General features: G+C 37.2%; 4 protein-coding genes and 1 pseudogene across 7 annotated transcripts; 3 read left to right on the forward strand and 2 right to left on the reverse strand.

Moving 5' to 3' along the window:
• Positions 1-2,519: 2,519 nt before the first annotated feature.
• Positions 2,520-7,327, forward strand: LOC121259495. 3 transcript variants are annotated; one of them, XM_041161101.1, is made up of 3 exons: positions 2,520-2,580; positions 5,039-5,173; positions 5,309-6,533. In XM_041161101.1, exon 3 carries the CDS (start codon positions 5,331-5,333, stop codon positions 6,345-6,347), a length of 1,017 nt encoding a protein of 338 aa, XP_041017035.1. In that variant the 5' UTR covers positions 2,520-2,580; positions 5,039-5,173; positions 5,309-5,330; the 3' UTR covers positions 6,348-6,533. The 3 variants fall into 3 exon arrangements, 2 of the variants coding, with proteins under 2 accessions (XP_041017035.1, XP_041017036.1); XM_041161102.1 differs by lacking the exon at positions 2,520-2,580 and adding an exon at positions 4,801-4,895; XR_005939596.1 differs by lacking the exon at positions 2,520-2,580 and adding an exon at positions 7,294-7,327 and having other exon boundaries at positions 4,927-5,173; positions 5,309-6,472.
• Positions 7,328-7,427: 100 nt separating this feature from the next.
• LOC121259493 (putative pentatricopeptide repeat-containing protein At3g05240) lies at positions 7,428-10,125 on the reverse strand. Of its 2 annotated transcripts, XM_041161099.1 has the most exons (2): positions 8,995-10,125; positions 7,428-8,829 (listed from the first exon to the last, which is right to left on the reverse strand). In XM_041161099.1, the coding sequence occupies exons 1-2, from the start codon at positions 9,290-9,292 to the stop codon at positions 7,613-7,615; spliced, it is 1,515 nt and encodes a 504-aa protein (XP_041017033.1). In that variant the 5' UTR covers positions 9,293-10,125; the 3' UTR covers positions 7,428-7,612. The 2 variants fall into 2 exon arrangements, with proteins under 2 accessions (XP_041017033.1, XP_041017032.1); XM_041161098.1 differs by having other exon boundaries at positions 7,428-10,125.
• A 1,007-nt stretch (positions 10,126-11,132) lies between these two features.
• On the reverse strand, positions 11,133-11,952 carry LOC121259496 (annotated as a pseudogene).
• A 1,353-nt stretch (positions 11,953-13,305) lies between these two features.
• Positions 13,306-16,642, forward strand: LOC121259498 (root phototropism protein 3-like). The gene is made up of 5 exons (XM_041161103.1): positions 13,306-13,619; positions 13,668-13,917; positions 14,075-14,144; positions 14,728-15,852; positions 16,094-16,642. The coding sequence occupies exons 2-5, from the start codon at positions 13,742-13,744 to the stop codon at positions 16,460-16,462; spliced, it is 1,740 nt and encodes a 579-aa protein (XP_041017037.1). The 5' UTR covers positions 13,306-13,619; positions 13,668-13,741; the 3' UTR covers positions 16,463-16,642.
• A 3,764-nt stretch (positions 16,643-20,406) lies between these two features.
• LOC121259083 lies at positions 20,407-23,671 on the forward strand. Its single transcript, XM_041160574.1, has 7 exons — positions 20,407-20,578; positions 21,822-21,916; positions 22,177-22,256; positions 22,396-22,451; positions 22,557-22,669; positions 23,091-23,152; positions 23,352-23,671. Exons 1-7 carry the CDS (start codon positions 20,470-20,472, stop codon positions 23,647-23,649), a joined length of 813 nt encoding a protein of 270 aa, XP_041016508.1. The 5' UTR covers positions 20,407-20,469; the 3' UTR covers positions 23,650-23,671.
• The last annotated feature ends 8 nt before the right edge of the window (positions 23,672-23,679 follow it).

Here is a 23,679-nt window from a genome sequence, read left to right on the forward strand (position 1 = left end):
CCAGTTTGTCTGCATTCTGGTTTTCTGTTCTCGATACTTGCTAAATTTGGAAATATTTGAAGTGAGGCTGCTCAGCCTCTACCAATGCCAGATATCTCCTTAACTTTTCACTCTTCACAACAACTCCCCTCGCAGTTGACTTACTACCACTTGAGAATCGGCCCGAACTTCAATTTCAGTGGCTCTTAGAGCTCTGGCTACCTGTAATCTTGAAAGCAGTGCTTCATACTCTGCTTCATTATTTGTTGTTTTGACTGCCAATATAATGGCATAATTATGCTCTTCTCCTACAAGTGCCATGATGTGCATCCCACTCCCCCTCCAGCTCCGTAAGACGAGCTGTCAATGAATACTTGTCAGGACATTATAGGACGCACACCATTGTCCTCTGCCGGGAACCCGATGAATTCGGCGATAAAATCTGCTAACCTAGTGAGCCTGAAAGTATGGACACAGCTTTCGCGTGGTTACTACTAATGTAAAAGCTAACTGCTCTATGTGGGGGTATCAGGCTTCAACTCCTTGATATGCCCAGCTGACGTAGTAAACTGGGTTTTGGATCCCCTTTTCCTTTCGAACCAATGCTGAAGAAGCCGTCTAGGGTGAGACAGCCAAGTACAAGGTCAATGTTTTCTGCACCGGGGCTGACTAAAGAGCAGCGGGCTCGTGAGATACTTATTAAGGCTTCGAATGCCTAGTCGCACTCGTCGTCCCATGTCTTCGCAAGATTGACTTTAATACCTTCTCAGGATTGACTTTAATACCTCATTTGGACACCATGAATCCCAGAAATTTTCCCGACCCGACACTGAAGGCGCACTTTGCCGGATTTAGCTTCATTTGATACTGTCGCAGTATCACAAAAGCTTCTCTTAAGTCGTTCAAATGTTGTTCTAAGGTCCTACTCTTGACTAACAGGTCTTCTACGTAGACTTCCATATTTCTTCCTATTTGATTTTTGAACATACGGTTGACCAATCATTGGTAGGTGGCCCCTGCATTCTGGAGGACGAAGGGCATTGCCTTGTAGCAGTACAAACCTCGGTCTATGATGAATGAAGTTTTCTCCTTATCCTCATGTTGATACGGATTTGGTTATACCCCGATTAGGCATTCATGAAGCTAAGCATGCAATGACCCGCTGTCGATTCTATAATGAGGTCGATGCGAGGAAGTGGAAGCTGTCCTTCGGGCAAGCTTTGCTGAGGTCAGTGAAGTTGACGCACATTCTCCATTTGCCGCTCGACTTCTTCACTAGCACTACATTAGACAACCATTCCGAATAGTGAGCTTCTCGGATGAACCTCACCCTTAGCAATCAGTCTACCTCTTCGGCTATGGCAACATTCTTTTTGGCACTAAATCTTCAGCGCTTCTGTCGTATCCCTTTGGCTTTTGGATCCACACTCAAGCTGTAATGTATGATTTTAGGAGCTATCTCAGGCATGTCCCCATGGTTCCATGTGAATACATCTAGATGTTCAACTAGGAACCGTCGCATGGCGTCTCTAGCTTCGGACATCATTTTGCTACTAATTGTCACTGTAGCTTTTGGTCGATCTGGGTGGAGGGTAACAAGCTCCAGTGGTTTTATTGGCTTGGCAATCCGGAGCTCCTGCTAGTCTCGAACTTCGCTTATAACCTCCGCGCGATCAGAGAGTAGAGCGCCGGTATCCTCTGTTGCTTGTTGTGCTTCATCCATGTGTGCATGGACTTCTCCCATCATGACCTTCCCATTCCTGAATGTCTGGCTCTCTGTCTGGCCTGTTTCCATGTCTCGGATAACTTCAACGAATCTTTAAGTTGCCAGGAATGGGTTGTCTCGGGTATACGAAAGACAGGCAAAACCTTTTACATCCCACAAACGACGCCACTGTTAATGTTGTATTTTGCACAACTTTGGGCCAAGCTTCGACAACACAGGTTTTCGAAAATGGGCTTGCAAAATGTAGAAAAGACTGCGGCTCTAAGAGTTCGGCCTAGGGGCCGAATAACCTCCAATGTCAAAGTTAGTAAATATTCTTAGAGGGTTGCAAATAAATTAGGGAGTTTAGGGATCAAAGAGATTTTTGGTACCTGAAATCGGCTATTTATACTATAGTCTGTAAAAGGCATAAGATAGTATTTTCCTCCATTGAGTCTATGCCTTCCCTCCTGCATCTACTATCAGACCTCCTTTAATGCAGCGTGGCTCTATGCCAATTTCATACCTGTGGCGTGGTTTCCTAGTTCTATCCAAGCCATGTGTGTAAATCATTTTCCATTTTAATAATTCTTTTTATTGGTCTAGATCTTGGCTATCAAAGTTTTATGCTTCACCATTCCTACTTTACAATTTAGACACGCCAAGTATCATCAACACATGCAGATTCTTGGAGTAAGCCAGGTTTGAAGAAAAGGTTTTTATCACACTTTCACATCAACTAAGAAAATAATGGAATCGTACGATCATTCTTTTCTTGCATCTATAATCGTACATTAATTCCATTTCCATTCGTATCTTGCTAGAGATGAAAGTGCGAAAAAAAGCCATTGATTCAAGGTTGGCTTTACTTGAAGAATTAATCTTTAAGTGTTTTGGTTAATTCCATCTAATTAAGGAAAAGGATTAAAAAACAGAACATATTATAGTTCCTATTTACACCAGCTTTTCCAGATGTCGATCGATCTGGATTTTTATTCCTACACAGACGATGCTTCGTGGATTTTTGCCAACTACTCTCTTGTTGAATAGAAATTTGTTTGCATGGACTAGCAAGTTATCACGGATTACGGACGCATGGTACTTTCAATATATCATATGGATAACATACCATTAAAAATTAATATATATTTACATAAACAATATTTTTAATATCGTGGCATATTCTGATAGGTTGATAGTATTTTTGTAATCTTTTGTAGGAGTACTAGCATTTATGGTCTTTAGAGAATTTATAATTCATTGCAAACAATATCATTAATCAGATATTGGCTATCAAAGTAATTTTATGCTTTAACGGTCCCAATTTACAACTTGGGCAGGACGCCAAGTATCATGATCAACATGTGCCTAATATATTAATTCTTCCATTCCTAAACGTGCATGCGCATGCAGTTTCATTCTTTTCTTCATTGCGATGAAAGTGTGACGAAATCCTTTGATAATATTCATCACTTAATTACTCTTTAAGCTCATGAATTATGACAACTATCTATTTTGGATTAAGAAAGTCTCACAGTCATCCTTTGATACTTCATCATGTCCGGGCTCCAAAGTAATTCCTCCATCATCCAGCCGATACTATTGATGAGTGTATGTGGTATATGTGACTATACATTGCTTGTGAGTAAGAACTTATTATTCTTTATAATGATTTTAATGGAGTTCTAATTGTATTATTGACCAACCCTTTTGAAATGAGCAATGTTACGTACCGTCCTCAAATAGGGACTGTATTGCAAGTCTAGTTAATTTTGTCTTTGAATTTTTTCAAAATTACAATAATATCCTTATCAAAATGATACTTTTTTTTCATTTAATGAAGGGCTTGCACATGCAGTCTCTAAATGTGGACTGCAAATAGAATTTCTCGTTTGGAATATGGTTAGATGTGGCTTAAGTTTTTACTTGAGGCACTACAAATGATATCAAAGTTTATCTCAGCCATAATTTTGAAATTTGAGCCATGCCACCTATAATGGAATCGTCCGACGAGGACATTGAAAGTTTAAACTAGTATAGATGATTGTGATATCTCAATCTGAATGATAAATGCAGGTGGAGTTTAGAGTCTCACATTGTTTGTGAGTAAGTACGTAGTTCTTACTCTTTATAATGATTCCAATGAATCTTCAATTGTATCATTTACTAGTATTTTTGAAATATTGTTCATATGTAACTTGGAACTCCCTTGAAGCGTTACATTTTGACTATTAATATCGATTAGAAGAATTCTATTTATCTCTACACACTACATTTTTTTTTTTTATCTTATCAAGTGTGTGGTGTATGGATGATGAGTAAAATAATTCAATTAGTTTAAGAAAAATAAAACAAAAAAAATTAAAAATATATATAAAAAAAAGTGTGATGTGTGGGATAATAAGTAACAAAACTACACAATATTCTAATTGGTCAAAATTTCTTATAGACTTTATAAATTATTACTATATAATAACTTTCATGTATTACAACAAGTCATATCAAGAGAGAGGTGGCCGGTAATATCCACATCTTGGCTACTAACTCTTTTATGTTTTAAGGCATCTACTTTACAATTTGCTGACGCTAAGTATCATCAACACATGCATATCACATACAATATTTTATAAGGCATATATAATCGAGCACTTCCATTCTTTTCTTCCATGAGACAAAAGAGTGAAAAAAAAAAAAGGCCTTACTCCAGAAGCATCTTTAGTGCTTTGGTTAATCCCATCGAAAGGAAAGTATGAAAAAAAAAATCAGAAGACATATTTCCTGTATACAAAACTTTTTCCAAATGTCGGATTCTTATTCCTATATATAGACTATACGTGGCCAATAAGACAACAAATGATACTTCGTGGACTCATAAAGAAATGATATTTACAGTTATAAAGTGTGCAAGAGCTACGCCACTGCGTGCTCCTTTTGAAACACTCATATAAAAAAAATTAATTTTTTGATGATAGACATTACTCTTTTTCAAAATAAGTGTATAGAATTTACAAAACTCATGATTATTTCTAACATTACTCTTTATTATATTATTTATCAACGCGTACACACACATGTGCGCGCCCACACACACACATATATACATATTATATATATCATCATTCATTTGAATCATTATGAGCCTTTATTTTACAAATCATATAGATGAATGCTAAAGTGGGGCTGAACTAGGAAGCAGCTTACATTTACTGTGGTGAGTATCGATTGTTGTTACGGGCTTTTTATTTATATGTGCTTATTTTCATTCAAGTTTTGGTAATTACTCGCCCCCCAGCTTCCTCTTTTTATAATTAGAAGTTGTATGTCCCTTTGTTTTCTATTTGGATTGGATTTTAGTGCGGAGGAAGACAGCAAGATCTCGAGAGTACGACTAGAGAACAAACCATCCATCGGGTCTATACGTTTTGGAAGGAGTTGATCAAAGGTTCAAACTACATTCATCAAATCCGAAAATCTGATCCCAATTTTAAGGTAAGAACAATTTGAAAGGAAAAAAAAAAAAAAAGTAAACAAAGGTATAACAACATCATGCATGTAGGTCTGCCGTCATGACTTATTTAAAGGATTTCTCTCGTTTAGATTATTTATTAGTTGTGTGTAATGTAGACTATAGAGAGGCCAGGGAGCAATGGAGATTCAACATTTCAGCCACCATCATCCCTTGACGTTAGTCCTCTTCAACGAAGTGGAATATAATCGCTGTAAAATATGTTGGGAAAAATTAGCAACCGATTCTGATCATTACGGATGCAAAGAGTGCGGTTTCTACATACATAAATCATGTGCTGAATTTCCCCATGAGTTGCAGCACCCCTCACATCCCAAACATCTTCTTCTCCTCGAACTAAATGATTTGGAACCATGCGCTAATTGCAACTCCTATATGTTCGAGTTTAAATATAAGTGTCCTCATTGTCACGAGTCGTTATATCTTTGTCCTGAATGTGCATTTCTACCACTCACCAAAAAAGCTGAAAATCATGACCACCCATTGAACCTTATGCAGAAATTATTGCCGTTCACGTGTGATTATTGTTTGAAGAAAGGCAATAGCATGCCTTACTTTTGTTCCACCTGTTCGTATATGATCCACTCAAAATGTACATCTTTACCATTGATTATACAATCATCAACCATACAAGTTGAAATTCACAACCATCCATTGACCCTTGTGCAAAGATTTCTGATCTCCCTCACTTGCGATGCTTGTGGGAATAAAATCGAGAACACATTTTACTTTTGTGCCACTTGTTCATTTGTTGCCCACCTCAGTTGTGCCCATTCACCATCAATCGTCAAAGTAATAAGGCACAAGCATACTCTCAATCTCACCTACTCTCTTCCAGCTGACCAATCCAAATGTAGAGTACTGTGCCATATATGTGATAAGACGGTCGACACGAACTACTGGCTCTACAGTTGCTCAAGCCACGATTTTGTTGCTCACCTTCATTGTGCTACAAGGGAAGAAGAAAGAGACAAAAAGTTTGTGCCGAACTCTAAAGAAGATCACCGTGATAAATCTATTGACTTATTACCATATATTGTCAAAAAGACCAAATCAGAAGGAGACGGAACTGAAATACATACAGAAATCAAGCATTTGAGTCACGAGCATGACTTAAAACTCACCGATGAGCTTTGAGACAAAAAGCACAATGAACAGCGACAACGACAAGGGCAGCTCTTGCTCTACAGGGGATTTGAACCTTTGCCCCATCTGCCTCGGTCGACCCATCGTTCAAGATTCCTACCTTGATAAATGTTTTCGTATGTTTCTTATCTCTTTTCTCTGTGTGTTCGGTTGCCGAGATAGTGAATTAGGAAATAAGTAAATGGGCATCACTGTAATAAGTTAAAGACTGTTGTTTGTTCAATCCCATGAGTTGGGTTTTTGCAAGACCTCTAAAAGTGTTATATAAAGAAAATTTGTTTGTATTTGATGTGAATTAATTTACGTATTGTTTAAGTTATTGAAGTTTAATTATTTGTTTAAGTTTCATTTTTCCCAGCATGAAATAAATAATTGCCTGAAATAATCTGATCAGTGTAGAATAAAACACAATACTAATAAGATGGTAGACTCATTCTCAAAAGCATTGTGGTATAATAATACACAATTAATTCACCATGTTTGTAGCGTGTGAGTTTTATGTAGAATAAAACACAATTAATTCACAACTAATTCAAGCTTAGTAGTTGAAATGAAACTAATCACTTATTAAAAAAATTGAAATGAAACTAATCACCAACTGACTGCTAAAATGCCTGCAAAGTTCTTGGAGACAAGAGATGAACCGATTGCCAAATTAATTTTTTTGGTGATGGGCATGCGTACTTCTACCTGAGTTTGCGGCTTATGGGAGTTAGGGTGGTTACGTACATGATCTTTGTAGAATCGTCACTATTTACAATTAGCAGAGTTCGTATTTTGAACATTTTTCTAACCATGTCATGTTTCTTAATTTTGTTGCCAATGGTTCAAGAATTTATAGTGCTTGTTATTAATCTCCCAATTTAATGGGGAGTGAACATACTGCTTTTTTCCCCTGTAAGCAGGAAATTATATCTAGTCCTTTTTCCCCTGAGAGTGAGGATGCACGAGATCAGAGAGAGAGAGAGAGAGAGAGAGAGAGAGAGGAAGGATTTCCCGCTCCGTTTTCTTCTTTTTCGGATGGAGCTTGAATGATTTGTTGTCAATTTGCTTATTGACAGACTTGGGATCTGTTACATAAAGTAGAATACTTTGCGATGGATTGTTATAATTACAGCTGCTTGGATAATTTAAAGTTTCGTCAATCTTCATGAATAACTTTTCTAAATTCCTTGGAAAGGAGCAGGATTGAACAAAAAATAAACCCAAAATCCTTTTGAAGTAAACTTGCAAAAGTAATTAAGAGTACAACAGTTTCAATTCAATTGCACTGTGCCCCGAGTTTTAGCTATCCTTCTATGTGCCATCAGCTCTCTAGCCAGCTTTGCTTCTTGCCATTTACCAACCCTAGCATATATATTGGAAAGAAGAACATAAACTCCGCTACCCTGAGGTTCCAGCTCTGTTATACGGCTTCTCAATTGATCAGCTAGATTCACATTTCCATGAATCTCACAACCATTTAAAAGAGCACCCCATATGGCAATATTTGGTTGGGTTGGCATTTTCTTCACTAACCTCTCTGCCTTTTCGAAGTGGCCTGCTCGGCTCAAGAGATCAACCATGCAACCATAGTGCTCTACTGTTGGCTCTATGCTGTAATCATCTGCTATTGAAGTGAAGTGTCTCTGACCTTCTTCTACCAACCCAAGATGGCTACATGCAGATAGAACCCCAATGTATGTGATCTCGTCAGGGATTACATTAGGATCCTCTTGCATTCTCTTGAAAGTACTTAGAGCTTCCTCTGCATGCCCGTGCATAGCTAAACCAATTATCATGCTCGTCCATGCAATCGCGTCTTTCTTTTGCAATTCACAAAAGATCTTATGCGAACTTCTTGCATCTCCAACTTTGGCATACATGTCCAACAGGGCAGTTCCAACGGCAATATCCTTGACGATGTTGGTCTTCAATACAAATGAATGAATATTTTGTCCCAATGCCAAAGCCCCCAAATGAGCACAGACACCAATGACGCCCAAACAAGTAGCTGTGTCCGGCTGAAACCCACCAATCATCATGTCTCGAAACAGACCTAGTGCCTCCTCAACCCTGCCATACTGATTATAAGCACCAACCATGGAATTCCACGCAACCAAGCTTTTTTGAGGCATTCTGTTGAACAGCTTCCTTGCGTATCCCAAGCTACCACATTTTGCATACATATCTATAATGGCAGTTGCAAGTATCACGTTGAAATTCGAGTCTGATTCAAAGGGATCATATCCCAGTTGGCAGACACGACTGTGAACCCCTTTTCCAGAATCTATATCTCTACTATGAGAGCATGCAACTAATACATTAACCAATGTTATTTCATTAGGCTCTACACCCCAAAACTCCATGTCTTTATACAACTCTATTGCCTTCCTTGGCCAACCGTTATTAACATACCCAGAAATCAAACTAGTCCAAGCCACCACATTCCACTTAGGAATAGCATCAAACACTTTCAATCCTGCTACCATATCTGCACAGGATACATACATATTTAATAAACCACAGGACGCATACACATCCAATTCAAACCCAGTTTTCAAAATTCGACAATGAATGCATTTCCCGTGATGTGGATTCGTAACTACTGAACATGCTTTGAGCACAAAAGGGAACGTAAAATGGTCCGGTGAGTAACCTCTTCGCTGCATTTCTCTATACATATGCACAGCCTCATCTGGGTTGTTGCTGTTTGAGTAAGCTTTGATCATGGAGTTCCAAATGTATGCACTAGGCACTTCAATTTGGCTAAAAACTGACTCTGCATAATCGAGGTCTCCAGCTTTGGGATTCGCGCAAAAATCAATAAGCCTGCTCAGGGGTATCACATATTTTATTACTGATGTAGTGATCATCAGCCCATGTAGTTGTCTCAACTCAGTCATGGTTTTGCATTTGTCTAACAAAGGCAGGATGGCGTTGTAGTGTTTCATCATGGGCTTCTTTGTTTCAACTCAGCCGCCACAAATGCCAACAGGATTCGCAGAAATAGGCGTGACCCATGTCAAATTGCTTGGAACTGGACGAGAAATCCTGCAACATACGGCAGCCATTGTTCGACTCCCTCTCTTCTAGGGTAATATGACCGAATTGTTGGCTTACGGCGGCCATTGTTTGACTCCAAATGGAACACGTCGAACACCCTCTTCTCCCTCTGCGATTTCAAAACACAACAACTCACTTTCATAGCACCGTATCCTTTCCTTCCTCAAACCGAGACATCACAGATTTTTCCAGCCAAGCCACCTCGCCGGAAGACACGCAGAAACAGCCGACCGGTCACTCCCTTCACCATCGCACCTTTCCAGTAAGCTCACGCCGAAATCCCTCTCCTTTCCCTTTTGCCGTTGTGTTTCTCTGTTAACGATACCGAATTCCCTCTCACACTTCAGTGTTCCACCATCACGCACAGAGGAGGCCCATTAGTCCCCCACCGTAGTTCAGACACCCCAGATCCGTCGCGTCTTCTCTCTCGGTAAGTCTATGTCGCACAACGATGCCCCTCCAGTGATTTCCGTTTCCCTTCTCTGTCAACCTTACGCCTAACAAGTCTGAAATTATTCTCACTCTTCCTCCCTCGAAGCTCTCGCCGCCGTCGATATCGGCCAGCAACTAGCCCCGTCGCACCGCTTCCGCCGCCCTCTGGCCCTCTCTCGGTAAGGCGCTCTCTCTCTCTATTTCTCTCCTATCTTTCTCTGCGGCTGCCCCTCCCTCTCTCTCTTTATTCTCTCGATACCGACCCCTCCGTTACTCTCTTTCTCGGTCCCTTTTGCTTTCTCCAATCTAGCATCTTCATCGTACCACAATGTTAACAATTAAGCTGGTTGGGTTAAAATTAAATAAAATTATCTTATCTTATTTGGGTTAAAATTATTATAAATTTTTATTTTATTAACTTTCAACAAAATATTTTATCACATCTCATTGGTAGCCAAACGAGTCCTTATTGTTTGATCTTAGGTGAGCTATAGGTCTTTAAATTTTTTCCATTAATCTAACCTTTTATTTTAGAAAAATTTAAATGTATTTGAAACAAATTTATAAAAAATTTATTTTTTCACATGTCAGTTATTGATACTTTAAAAATTATGAAATTTAAATTTTAAATTTCAAAAAATAATTAACAAAATAAATCTTGTAAAAAAAAGTGTAAATAAAACTATAAATATATGTAGTACTACCTTTTATTTTATGTAGTCGACATTGTGAAGAAAACTAGGAAGCATATTCGGCCATTCCTGAGGTGGTCCTCGACCACCATGGCGGCGACGCGAACTGTGGAGACGGGCCGAGATAGAGAGGGAAAGGGGGAGGAGGGGAGGGGCCTTGCACGGGAAGAGAAAAAAAAACAAGGAAAAAAAATAGAGAGACACGTGGCATACTATGAATGTGTTACACCAATGTGTGGAATCCCTTTGTGTCTATAATATTTTCCATTTTTTTATATCTGAACTATATATTCATGTTCTGAGTCAAAGATCGTGACAATTTGCATGGGAGCCAATACAATATTGCAACTCATTTCTAAATTAAATCTCAGCTACATTTTCTTCAATAATTAATTAATTTTAGTCGTTTCTGTTTTGAGGTCATCATCTAATTACGCCTGCCTTGCACGCCCCGTTTGTACCCAGCAGAATTGTTTGAAGGCGTTTTGCGTATCTTTCCACAGAGGAAAATCATATAAATTGGAAAATCATATAAATTAAGCAGCCAATGGCTTAATTAGGAGAAAGATTGATTTGGCTTTAGGAGAAAGGCGAGAAAGGCCAATTCTGCTGGGTACAAACGGGGCGTGCAAGCGGCAAGTAATCGGGGTCTTACGTGGAATAAAAAAATAAAACAGAAAGTAGATGGTTAGTGGACGGTTCCATCTCACTCTCTCTCTGTGGGTGCTTTTCGATGTTCCCCATCTCAGGTACTTGCACTCAAAGAAATAGTCCAAAAGCCAGCATCTTGCCTTGACTCCTAGAGTGCACCTGAATTATAAGCTCCTTCAAACTTTTTGGAAGAAGTAAATTGGCCCTTATTACGCTGCATCCTGAGAGCAACTTCTTGACGAACACTATATCTTTCTTATCGAAGCATCGCTCTTTTCTCTTCTGCCGGAACCTATTCAATGAAGCTGCTCTTTGCGGTTGACTGCACTTTACAGGGTACTCCATCACACCACCCCTCTGGTTCTAAGGCAACATCTCCGCTTGTGGGCCTGAAGATAGTTCGCATCCACCTAGAAGCAGCAATACTGCCTGAACTTTATCGGCGGTAACAGAGTCGAATACATAAACTTGGCCTCGAAATGAGAGCGTGAGCTGCTGGTGCCGTCGTGACGCTGAATCACCATCTTCGAGGCTCCACCATCACTACCACCATGACTGTACATAGCGTCAGCAGTGTCGTCATCGACGACACCGCCTACTGAGCCGGCAGGGTCGTCAATTGAGTGGGCTTTGTAGCGAATGAGGGAGTTATCGATTGACCGGCGCCGGAAACGTCGTCGTCCTCGGCTGCCAAGGAGATCTGATTGGGCATGTTTAGGGTCTGTGAGTGTCCGTACATTGGGATTTCCGTAATTGAAGCGAGTGTAGATGGGGCATTACAGAGGCAAACGTGCGCTGCGAAGAAAACCTAAATCTAGCTATTACAGAGAGAGAGAGAGAGAGGAGTTATTAATTGGGGATGAAATTATTAGGAATGTGTAAAGGGTAGGAGCAGGATGAGGAGGGGGTTGAGATTTCGAAGAAGGAAGGGCCATGGAAGACAATTTAGGTACAGATCATACCACGAAGAGAGAAGGAAAATGAAAACACTGACGCGGCTACGCCGATTGCAAGCCGTTTACGCCATCCGCTTGCAAGAAGTTTTTTTCTTTTACAAATATCATAGATGTGGCATTTTTCATCTGTCAATTGGATAAAAATATTTGTGCAAATGCATGATCAGCTTTAATAACTAACTGGAATTTATCAGGTGCAATCAGTTTGGCGCACCAAATTGTATACTAACACTCATATAATTCTTTTTTATTATAAAAATAAATAAAAGAATGACTTACATTTAATATTGGCACACAATTTGATGCATGAATTACTTGCAAGAAAATTTTTCGTAACTAAAATATTTCTCTACCAACATTTTGGGCCAAAAATTAAAAAAAAAAAACCATAAATGAAAATTAAATAATTAATTTAAAAAAAAAGCTAAAATAAAAAAGCACATAGTTTTTAAATATATATGTATATTTCTGAAAGAGTAAAATATTTAATTAACCTAATATAAAAAACATGAAACTAGCAAAAGGACTTGAAAAAAAGTTTTGCACACTTTACCAAAACAAGTAATGTAAACTATAATTTATAATTTTGTGTAATATCTCATACTGACTAATAAGTGTTTGTTTTGTATAAGATCGAGCATTGCTTGAGAGTAAAAAGTTGTTCTTCTTTATAATGATTTCAATGGATTCTAATTATACCATTTACTAGCTAGTCATTTTGGAGTATGGTCCAAATGTGGCTACAGGGCATTTCCTTGATGCCTTACACATGTTATCAAAATCTATCTAAGCCATTATGTGTAGGACTTGAGCCATATTACCTATGATGGAATGGCCCAACGACGTCCTCATACTGATTTATAAGTGTTGATGGTGTTTGAGATCTCACATTGCTTAAGAAAGAGTAGTCCTAATTCTTTAAAGAATTACAATGGGACTTTAACTGTACCATTGCCTAGTCCATTTAGAGTATGTCTTAGATGTAGCATACATCACTGATTTATTGTAAATTATTACTATATTGTAACTTTGATATATTACAACTTGAAATACATGTGGTGAGTCTGATATACAACAACCCAAAGGAAGAGAACATTGAAATACTACGAACCTAACATATTTCAAAGTTAGGCTTCATTAGACATAACATATCCCGAGCTCTCCTCTGTTGGTTTTTCAGCCTTGATCCAGCAGGTTTTGCATGCAATTTAGAAGGGCAGCGCCTCCATATATTGGCAGGGCTTTTCTCAATTATTTGAAAGCTTTCTTTTCATTCCCTCTCCTTTTTAATGAGAGTTTACACCGATGGTGAAAGGTGGTTCAATGTCTCTCTACAGGTGGATGAGATTATGGACCATATTATTATCAAGGTGTTGGCTCTATTCTGTCCACGCTTTTTCACCTGTACCTAAAATGACATGAGATTGCAAAAGACAACAAACCTTCTTAATGACATACCCATTTCAAAACAATTATTGCAACAATCTCTACAAGGAGGCCACTCTGGTGCCAGTGTTTATATAATGACTGAATTACTACATCAAGACTATGTGCCCATGTCCGAGTGAGCAACAGCAAAGATAGAATCAGTGAAAACTTCAAACAAAGAATGGAATACAGGTTTGCCAACCCTGGACATGACAAGCCTACAGTGGGAAGGATAAGTCTTGACAGAGAGAATTTAATCTGTCAGTCAATATCTGGTGGGAAGCCTAACCGATGTGTCATTTTTCCAGCCAATCTTAGCATGGTTGCCGAAGCTATAGAAAGAAGAAACCAGGACTGGTAACCTCAACCCCCAGAAATACCTTCATCCTCTCTGTGTACATACATATATGGATTGTTGATTATGTCCTTGTAGAACATATATATGATATTTAAGTTGGAAAAAAGCATACATGTGTTTTTTTTTTATGGCAACAAGTCCCAATTATTCATGCAGGATTGTTCGGACAAAATTTACAAGTGATCTGATCATACAAGTTGGAGATTCAACCTTTTTCTTGCACAAGGTGCACTCATTTACTCTGTTCTTGACAAAAGGTGAAGAATCAATCTGTGTGTGTGACCTATATCAAGCTTACATGAGACCCTTAGAACTCCATTTCATGTATTGACCCATTTAAATAGTTGTTTCAGCTGCACAAAATTAATCATCAGGCCTGCAGAATTAGGTCTGAAAAGCAAGCCTGTAAAGATGCTGACAGAATCATTAACATTCTAGTGTTTATATAAGTAAATCACGTTTCCCTATGATTGCTTATATTCTGTAAAATGGCATGTGAATAATTCATTCACCTCCCTTTTTTGCTTTGGAAACTGGTTATGAAGCTGTATCTTAACTCTTTTGAGTTGTTTAACAAGATCAAGACTAGAATTTTTTTAACACCTAAACTAAACTGAGTATCTATGATCCCAATTAAACTGGGGTTGGCTGATGGATCCCCATCAACCATTCATACAAGAGAATCATACTAGATATTCAGTTACCCCAATATTTTTGCCAATATTCATTATCTTTGATAATCGTTCAAGATATCAATTCAATTTTAGGCTATTTAAAACTTCATTTAAATAAAAATCTTTTTATAGCAGCTTCCTATGGTCTCAAGAAGTGTATATTTGAATAGACTGGTATTCCAGAGAAACTGCAATGGCAAGAGACACACAAGCCCCAAAATCCAACTAGATAATCTTCCAGGAGGAAGCAAAACTTTTGAATTACTAGTGAAATTTTGTTACGGATGGAAGGTTGATTTAACAGCAACCAACATTGCTCCATTATATTGTGCTGCACATTTCTTGGAAATGAAGGAGGACCTCGAACCAGGAAATCTCATGTCCGAAACTGATGCTTTTCTAAGCTTTTTAATCCTTACATCCTGGAAAGACACATTTCGGATTTTCAAAAGTTGTGAATCCTTTTCTGCCTGGGCAAAGGAGCTGGAAATTGTGAAAAGGTGCTCAGAAGCCATCGCCTGGAAGGCCTGCTCAAATTCAAAAGCATTTAGCCTTGGTGAAGATGATGCAGAGTGCTTGAATAATCTAGCAAATGCTGAGAACTCAAAACTTGAAGACAGACTTGATAATTGGTGGTTTGAAGATGTTTCATGCCTTCGAATAGATCATTTTATAGAAGTGATTCATGCCATCAAAAGTAAAGGGATGAAGTCAGAGCTTGTAGGATCATGTATAGCTCATTGGACTGCAAAACGGCTTTCAAGGATCACTTTTGGACGGGACCAATTGACTTCCAAACATATGAATAAACAGTTACAAAGGGTTACAACTGAATGTTTGATTAAGCTGCTTCCTGTGGAGGAAAACTCAGTTTCTTGCAATTTTCTACTACACCTACTCAAGGTAGCCCTAACAGCAAAAATCAATTCTGAATTGTTGAATATGCTAGAAAGAAGAATAGGCTTCCTGTTGGAGCAATGTCGTGTTCCAGATCTCCTGGTTAAGAATTTTGGAGACAATGACAGTGTTTACGATGTGGGCATTATCATCAGGGTGGTAGAGTCTTATGTGTCTTCGGTTTCAAGCAATCCCACACCAAAAATATTTGCTGTCGGAAGGCTGATGGATGGTTATCTTACACTGGTCGCAAGGGAAGAAACCCTCTCTGCGAAAAGTTTCCAGTCACTTGCAGAAGCATTGCCAAAAGATGCTCGGTATTGTGATGACAGCCTTTACAGAGCCGTTGACATGTATCTCAAGGTATGAAAACCCAGAACTTTGTAAAATAGGAATGTAGTTTTGATTGTATAGTATAAAGCTCAGTGGCTGCCAATCTCCTCTGGCAAAGTTCAAAGGTTAACCCTGCAAAACTGGTGATTTTTTCTACTGATATTGCAATTTATTGATGGACCTTGAGGACATGCAACCTCACATCTCAATCAGTCACTGAGAACTTGGTTTTAAGTTGCATCTGAATATTTCTTTTGTAACAATTGTGCAGATACACCCTAGCTTAACAGATGAGGAAAGATTAAGTGTATGTAGATCCCTGGAATACCATAGACTATCCCAAGAAGCCCGTGAGCATGTGATGAAGAACGACAGGCTGCCATTGAAAATCATGACACAATCCATCCTCTTAGAGCAAGTGAACATGACTAGGTCAATGACAGCTTCTGGATCAAATTATGGAAGAAGGAAGGCGCAGGCAATTATTAGAGTGTCTAAAGGTTTAGAGAATGGCTGGATGAATCGCAAGGAAGAGATTAAGATAATGAAGAAAGAGGTTGACAAAATGAAGGTGCAACTCAATGAACTACAGATGTGTAAACTAAAGCTGCAAAGACAAGAGAAGATATGCATCAATTAGAAGGAAAATCTCAGCTTTGTACGAAAAAGACATTTTGTTGGATCTTTGGTCTTGCCTTAGTTGGTTGGAATTCAAAAACTATTGCCACTTTGAGTATGAAGTAGAGTATATCTGCCTTTAACCTTGTTACCTAATTTATCATTTAGGATATTGCATATTGGTTATCATTTTGGAGACTTATTCCTATCTTCACAACTAGCCAATTAAGGTTGTACCTTTAAAATTCCTTCATATGGAGGATATCCATGTCATGGATGCTCTATGGCCTTTATGTCTCTGCAATGGCAGACTGGCAGCCATATGAGGCAACCTTATTTCCTGTGGGCGACGAGTAGAAGCATTTTATAGAAGTAATGAAAATCTTGGTTAATTTCCCTATCAATACTATGGTTCCTTTTAGTTTATTGGAAGATTTTTGAAGAATAGATAGTCAATATTTTTATAGCTACATCTGATGAATGAAGCAGGAGATGTATGTTTAAGCAATATTATGATACTAGTGCAGCTGCGTACTCCAAAGATGGTTTTCAAGTCCACCAGGTTCAAGACGCCAGCTGCTGATTTAAGACCTACCGAGCAAAATATTAAATTAATGTTTTTTTAAGAAGAAGAGAATAATATCCCGAGTCCTCATTTATGACGGAGGAATACTGAAGTATAAAATTGATATATTAGAGTAGAATGCAACACCCTAATTTCATGAGCTATTATTAGTTTGTTTTTCTCAGTATTGACGGATGATTAAATCTCAATGAATGATTTTATCTACATATTTGAAAATTTAAAACTGTGGGTTTTAAAGTCTTAATTAATAACTGCCACATTAATTAAAGGTGCAAGACAAATCATTTTCTTTTTAATTTTTCCAAGAAAATAAGTGTCTATTTATATCCTTGCTCCATGTCTACACTTCGCCTTTAAAGCATTTATGAATATAGAGAATGCGCTTAATTTAAATGCAACTGAATGAATATTTGCATTTATTATTGCTTTCATGTACCACATGATTGTTTTTTTTAATTATGATATTATTCTGTGAAGTTTCAATTAATTACAATTATGTCAATAGTATTGGTAACAGCCAATATGATTGCTGGACAAGAGCAAACTGAGGAAATGCACTTAATGGTATGACTGACAAAACAGAAAAGGAGACTCTTTAGGAGGTAAAACCCTTAACATTAATGATCTAATAAGGAAACGATGTATAGGATCATTAGCACGAATCATTGCCAACTATAAAGCAACTAGCAAGTTTTGGCCTATTCCTTGCAGATCCTTTCTTTCTCTTGCTTTACCTCTGGTCCATTTCACAGACAAGAGAAAATGGCCAGGGATGGAAGTATCAAAAGAGAAACTAGTAACTCATGGCCATTTAGGATTAGACTTACAACAGATCATTTGCGTTGGGATAGCCTTAAGATTTTGCCTTCAAAGGAGTTTGAAGAACACATTTTAGGTAACATGAATGAGGCTAGCCATAATGCTTTGGAAGCATGGATTCCTGTTGAACTGTCGATTCATGATGCCGATACTCGTGAAACTTATTCTGTAAAGTTGGCAAAGAAGGAGGCCTTTTGGTTCAAACCAACACCATTTCTTGATGAGAAGCAGAGAAAGGAAAAACCCTTTTATCCTTGTTCAACAATGATGGATCAACCTTGTTATGACTGGGAAGAAGCCAGGAAAGAATTTGCTTATTCGATTGAGCCCTTTCGACATATTGTAAAGAAAAGGAATCTCAACTATAACCAAGAAATTGGATTGCGATGGTCAGGGAGTGAAGCTGTTAAGAAGTTAGAATTCTCAGTTTTATATGTACCAAGGTTGGACTTGCACAACTTAAGAATTTGAGAGGTAAGTGGAACAAACCACAAACAGAAGATAAATTTTAGCTTCATAGAATTTGTGCGCTTTTGACCTCATATACACTCTTATGTATGCAGAGCATTCTTAACCTCTCTAATTTGTCTGATTATTCGATATTTTATCATTTCTTCATTCTACAATGTGCAGGTTGATGCAGGTAAAGCAAAGAAGAAAAATTATATTCAATTAGATAAAGCTTTGTTGCATTGTTTCTAAAAGGGAAGAACAATAGCATGGATTCTTCATCCTTATAATAGATATCATATTGATAAGTTTTTATTGGAATTGAACTTTCTTTTTCCATGTCTGCTGATGTTATTGTTCTTTTGAGTTTTGTATTGTGTACTCATCACTGGAAACAAAGCTATATTCCCATGAAAACTCTCTCTCTCTCTCTCTCTTTCTTTCCATTATGCAACCCTAATCCTCATAGGCATCATGTCAACTTATCTGCTCCATCAATCCTATAGACATTCACATACTAATATTGGGTCAAACAGGAAAATATTTTTGAATGCATTGTTTTGGCCAAGATATCCAAAACAGCATGCGTACTTGTATATCTGTTATAGCTAGTATCGCTACAAGTTTAGCTAATTCGACTGAAAAGAAAAACATATCTCTTATATCATCTGCAGTCTTAACTCTAAATAGCCTTCAAATCATCATGATCTTCACAGTGATAATCCACGAGTGTAACCGCTTATTATTCTGCATCATCTGGTTATTCTGCATCATCTGGTGTATCCGTGACTTTTTTCATTATTCTGCTCTTACCTGAACAAAAAATATATAAGCATTTAACCCTAAGGGTAGCTCAGCTAGTCCGGCCTTGGGTTTGCTTCCCAATGGTCACTAGTTCGAGTCCCCTTAGGGCCACTGGAGGTTTACCTGGTCATTAACTTCAAGGCCCCATGAGCTTAGTCGAGATGCGCGCAAGCTGGCCCGAACACCCACGATAATCAAAAAAGAAAAAAAAAAAATATGTAAGCATGTTCCCCACATTAGAGATGAACATCAACTTTTCATTATTGCTAGCAATGAACGATCGTTTGTTGTCTGAAATCATTGCATTAGGGTGAAAGATCTGACAACTTGATCATAAAGTTTTGGGGACATCTCAGGGTTTATTGAGAATTAATCCAGCAGTTTTTTTTATCAACAACATTAGGAGATCTCATGACTACCAATAGGATTAAATGTCTGAGAAAGGTATGATTTGGATTTGGGTTTTCTTCACCCTGATCAATTTAATTGAAGAAGTCACTCTGTCATTTCCATGTTTAACTTAAGTCGTCCATCTACACCTCTTTACTCGAAAGCCACAACACTACCAAAGAAACTGTCCCCTTATCACTTTGCAGCCTCAAATTGACAGTTTTTGACTTACCTCAAACTGGGTGGTAATGTAATGTTTATGGATAGCATCGATCTATCTGATTGATTTTAATTGAGAAAGACCTAATATATTATATTTTTTCCTTAGAAAACTGCCAACATAAATGCTAAATATAATCAGGTTTTGGGTCTTTTCACTCAAATCAATGTTTATATCTAAACATCAAAACAATCCTAAACATAATCTTCATCCATTAAAACATCTTACCTCCATTTCTGTAACCAAAATATATCAAAATAGCTTTCACACAAATCTATCTTCAAATATATTTTCAGTGGGCCTACTGGTTTTCAAATCTCAATTCTTAGGGATTTATTCAAGTGACAAGGGCTTTGGTTTTGTTCTGGGATATTTTGACGGTGATGATGTGCCTCACGAACCATGTAATAAATTAGGTTGTCAAAATCAGGTCAACTCATTTTAAATTAATTATTAATAAAATTTATTATTTTTTTAACTACTCATAAAAATAAATAAATAAACACGTCTCAACTTATTTATATTTAAATAAATATTTTAATTTATTTATATTCAAATATATTACAATGACATTCACAAAATATTATTATTCATATTTTACTTCGTATCATCTATACCACCTCAACATCAACCGCATCCTAAAGTTTTTTAAAAAATAAAATTAGAGAATATTTTAACCTTTGGTTTAGATATTTAAAAAAAAAAAAAAAATGAAACGTATTCGTTCCTGAAAGTTCGTAGCTTTGAGACTAAAAGCAAAATGAACCAGGAGGACGACAAGGGCAGCTCTTGCTCCACAGGGGATTTGAACCTATGCCCCATCTGCCTCGGACCCATCGTTCAAGATTCCTACCTTGATAAATGTTTCCGTATGTTTCTTTTCTCTTTTCTCTCTCTGTTTGGTTGCCGAGATAGTGAAGGAAATAAAAATCTAGAGGGTTCTTTTTAGATAATCAATATTGTTGGATTTTGAAACTTATCTATTACCTTAATTTTGGTTTCCAAATGATGAAAAATTGACATCTATTTAAGATTTCAAATTTTTTTCTTCTTAGTCTTTTCGTTAAAGACTGTTGTTTGTTCAATCCCATGAGTTGGGTTTTTGCAAGACCTCTAAAATTGTTATATAAAGAAACCCTTTTCACCTTTCTCTGCTTCTAATTGTTTGATTGAAAATTGGTTTGTATTTGATGTGAATTAATTTACGTCTTGTTTAAATTGTTGAAGTTTAATAATTTGTTTAAGTTTCATTTTTTCCCAGCATGAAATAATCTGATCAGGTAATGTTGTGGAAGTCATGGTATGTAAAACAATACTAAGATGGTAGACTCATTCTCAAGAGCATTATGGTAGAATAAAACGCAATTCCACCGTCTTTGTAGCATGTGAGTTTTATGGTCTACATAGTTTCGAAGCTGAGTAATTGAAAAGAAACTAATTACTTATTAAAAAAAAATTGAAAGGAAATTAATCACCAACTGACCGCTGAAATGTCTGCGAAGGTCTTGGAGACGAGAGATGAACGCATTGCTAGATTTTTGTGGTGATATGCATGCATGCTTTTATGTGAATGTGGCGCTGATGGGAGTGGAGTTGACTAGAGAAACTAAAGCACTTGGTAACCTAGGTTAGGGTGGTTAGGTTCATCCTTGCAGAATCATCACTGTTTACTACAATTACCAGAGTTTATATTAGAAGTCAAGAGTTGTTTTGAACATTTTTCTAACCATGTCATGTTTCTTAATTTTGTTGCCTATAATTCAAGAATATATAATGCTTGTTATTAATTTCCCAATTTGATGGGGAGTGAACATACTGCTTTCTTCCCCTGTAAGCGTGAAGTTAGTGCAGGAAATTGTATTTAGGTGCCGTTTGGAAGTGAGTTGAAATGAGATGAGTTGAGACGAAAGTTGAATAAAATATTGTTAGAATATTATTTTTTAATACTATTTTATTTTGGAATTTAAAAAAGTTGAATTGTTTATTATATTTTGTGTGGAAATTTGAGAAAGTTGTAATAATGAGATGTGATGAGACGAGATGAAACACTTCTTGTATCCAAATGGGGCCTAGTCTTTTATTAATCTTGGTGATTTTATTCATATGTTACAGATAAGTTTTGTTACACTTGCATTGTACAATGGACCAAAGTAGTTGCTGGCAAGCTCTCTCGCCCGCTTCCCTCTGTAAAATGTCCTCTCTGCAAGGTTCATTTTGGTCTATTTTATTTTCAGACTACTGCACCCCGGTTGGGTTTCTTTTTTCTTTCTATACCAGTTTGCTTTTTATGTTTTGGTTATGGCTTCCACCGGTTAAGAGTTTCATTCACAGATAGCAATATGCAATCTAATGTCTCAAATTATTATAGTCATGCTTTTCTCTGTCTGGAAAAACTTCACAGATTGGTTCAGAATAGGTGACAAGATTATTATCACAAATTGACACTATAATTTTGTTTAATTTGTAGACAGAAAATTTTTCTATAATACATGGATATGATGGAAATTCTTTTCAACAGCACCATATCAATCAGGATTTTGAACATAGGTACCATCCTGTCAATTTCTTCTTTCGTTTTTTTTTTTTTTTTTTTTTTTTTTTTTGCCTTTATGATATTTTTTATTGGTGCCTTCTTCTATGTTATTAGATTCCTTTGTTTATGTTACTTCATGTAATGGTGCTGCAGTTTTGTATTAACAAGAGGACACAAGTATAGATTACAGTGCTATTACTCTGAACCAGGTCTTATTTGGTTTCTTCTCATTGCTATCTGTTTGTTATTCTATTGCCTGATAAAGCCATTGTTTCCCAATATTCACTTTTTAAATCTACTGCATGTTCAATCAGGTGGCGTAAGTGACATATTCAATGCATCACGGTATTGGAAGTCTCGTAAGTACCTTCAGCCAAACCGCTGGCTCCAAAGTTGGTTGAGAAGGGAAATTCAAGCTCTGATGCAGGTCGTGTATAAACCAGTTTATTGTTTCTTTAATGTACATAGAAAATGTTTCAGTGTCCCTAGAATCTTCATGATTGAGTTCTACATATCAATTAACATAGACCCTCATTTAGAAAGTAGGCAGTATAATGAAAACTGTTAGAATCAAGTGTGATGTAGAAAAAACACGATAGGCATTTAGGTGTTTTATTTTCTAATTCAAATTCCTCGGCTGATTGCTCCAATATAGGACATATTTTTCAGTATATATTAAGGTCCTTGTTTGAATGCTTATCGGTTGTGTGAATATGTTCTCATCAAATCATCAGCTATAAATTTCTATGATTGCGAGTTCACCATGTTTACTTTTTCTGCTTTCTAATGCAACTACATAATTTTGACTCTTGTTGAGTAACGGTTACCTTTCCCAACTTCATTTGTAGGAGGAAGATGTTGACATTATTGTGCACCACATACTTGGTGTAATTGACTCATTCGTATCACGGTAATATTTTACTACTATCTGCATCTTAAACAGATTGAATACGAGTTGATAACGGAAAGCGATCATCTAATGTTCACAATTTCTTTTTCCTAGTTCTTTTGCTTCTTTGTATGGGATACAACAAAAGGTTTACCATGAAAGAATGATCATATTGGATGTTAATGACCCACAGTTAACACTCGAGTGCCGCACTTTTCAGGAACGAGCCAAAAAGTTATGTAAAAATTCCTGAAACGAAAGGAGAAGAGCTGAAGGCTTTAGTCTCTGACGCTGCAAGGCCCTTTCTAGGAGCAAGAACAGATCGATTTATAAACGAGGTGGAACTATTTCTTGCTTCAGGTTTGAACATTGAAGCCTATGATGCTGTGTACATGCAGAGATTAGGTTGGAGTTTTCCTGGAGTCACCAGTGAGGCTTCTGAAGGAGCATTTAGTGGACAGACAGCTGTAATTCCATACCTGTATATATTTGATGCAGACTCTGATGGACCTGATTAAATAAACTTCTTACAATTTGTCATTTTTTTT

Source organism: Juglans microcarpa x Juglans regia, chromosome 4D, assembly GCF_004785595.1.
Source record: "Juglans microcarpa x Juglans regia isolate MS1-56 chromosome 4D, Jm3101_v1.0, whole genome shotgun sequence".
In the NCBI taxonomy this organism is placed as follows: domain Eukaryota; kingdom Viridiplantae; phylum Streptophyta; class Magnoliopsida; order Fagales; family Juglandaceae; genus Juglans; species Juglans microcarpa x Juglans regia.

Coding starts and splice junctions, on each gene's coding strand:
- LOC121259495 (XM_041161101.1), top strand. CDS start 5,331: ATGGAGATTCAACATTTCAGCCACCATCATCCCTTGACGTTAGTCCTC.
- LOC121259493 (XM_041161098.1), bottom strand. CDS start 9,292: ATGATGAAACACTACAACGCCATCCTGCCTTTGTTAGACAAATGCAAA.
- LOC121259498 (XM_041161103.1), top strand. CDS start 13,742: ATGGAATACAGGTTTGCCAACCCTGGACATGACAAGCCTACAGTGGGA. Junction 13,918..14,074: donor GAAAGAAGAAACCAGGACTG/GTAACCTCAACC, acceptor TTATTCATGCAG/GATTGTTCGGACAAAATTTA. Junction 15,853..16,093: donor CCGTTGACATGTATCTCAAG/GTATGAAAACCC, acceptor ACAATTGTGCAG/ATACACCCTAGCTTAACAGA.
- LOC121259083 (XM_041160574.1), top strand. CDS start 20,470: ATGAACCAGGAGGACGACAAGGGCAGCTCTTGCTCCACAGGGGATTTG. Junction 20,579..21,821: donor CTACCTTGATAAATGTTTCC/GTATGTTTCTTT, acceptor CATATGTTACAG/ATAAGTTTTGTTACACTTGC. Junction 22,257..22,395: donor AATCAGGATTTTGAACATAG/GTACCATCCTGT, acceptor ATGGTGCTGCAG/TTTTGTATTAACAAGAGGAC.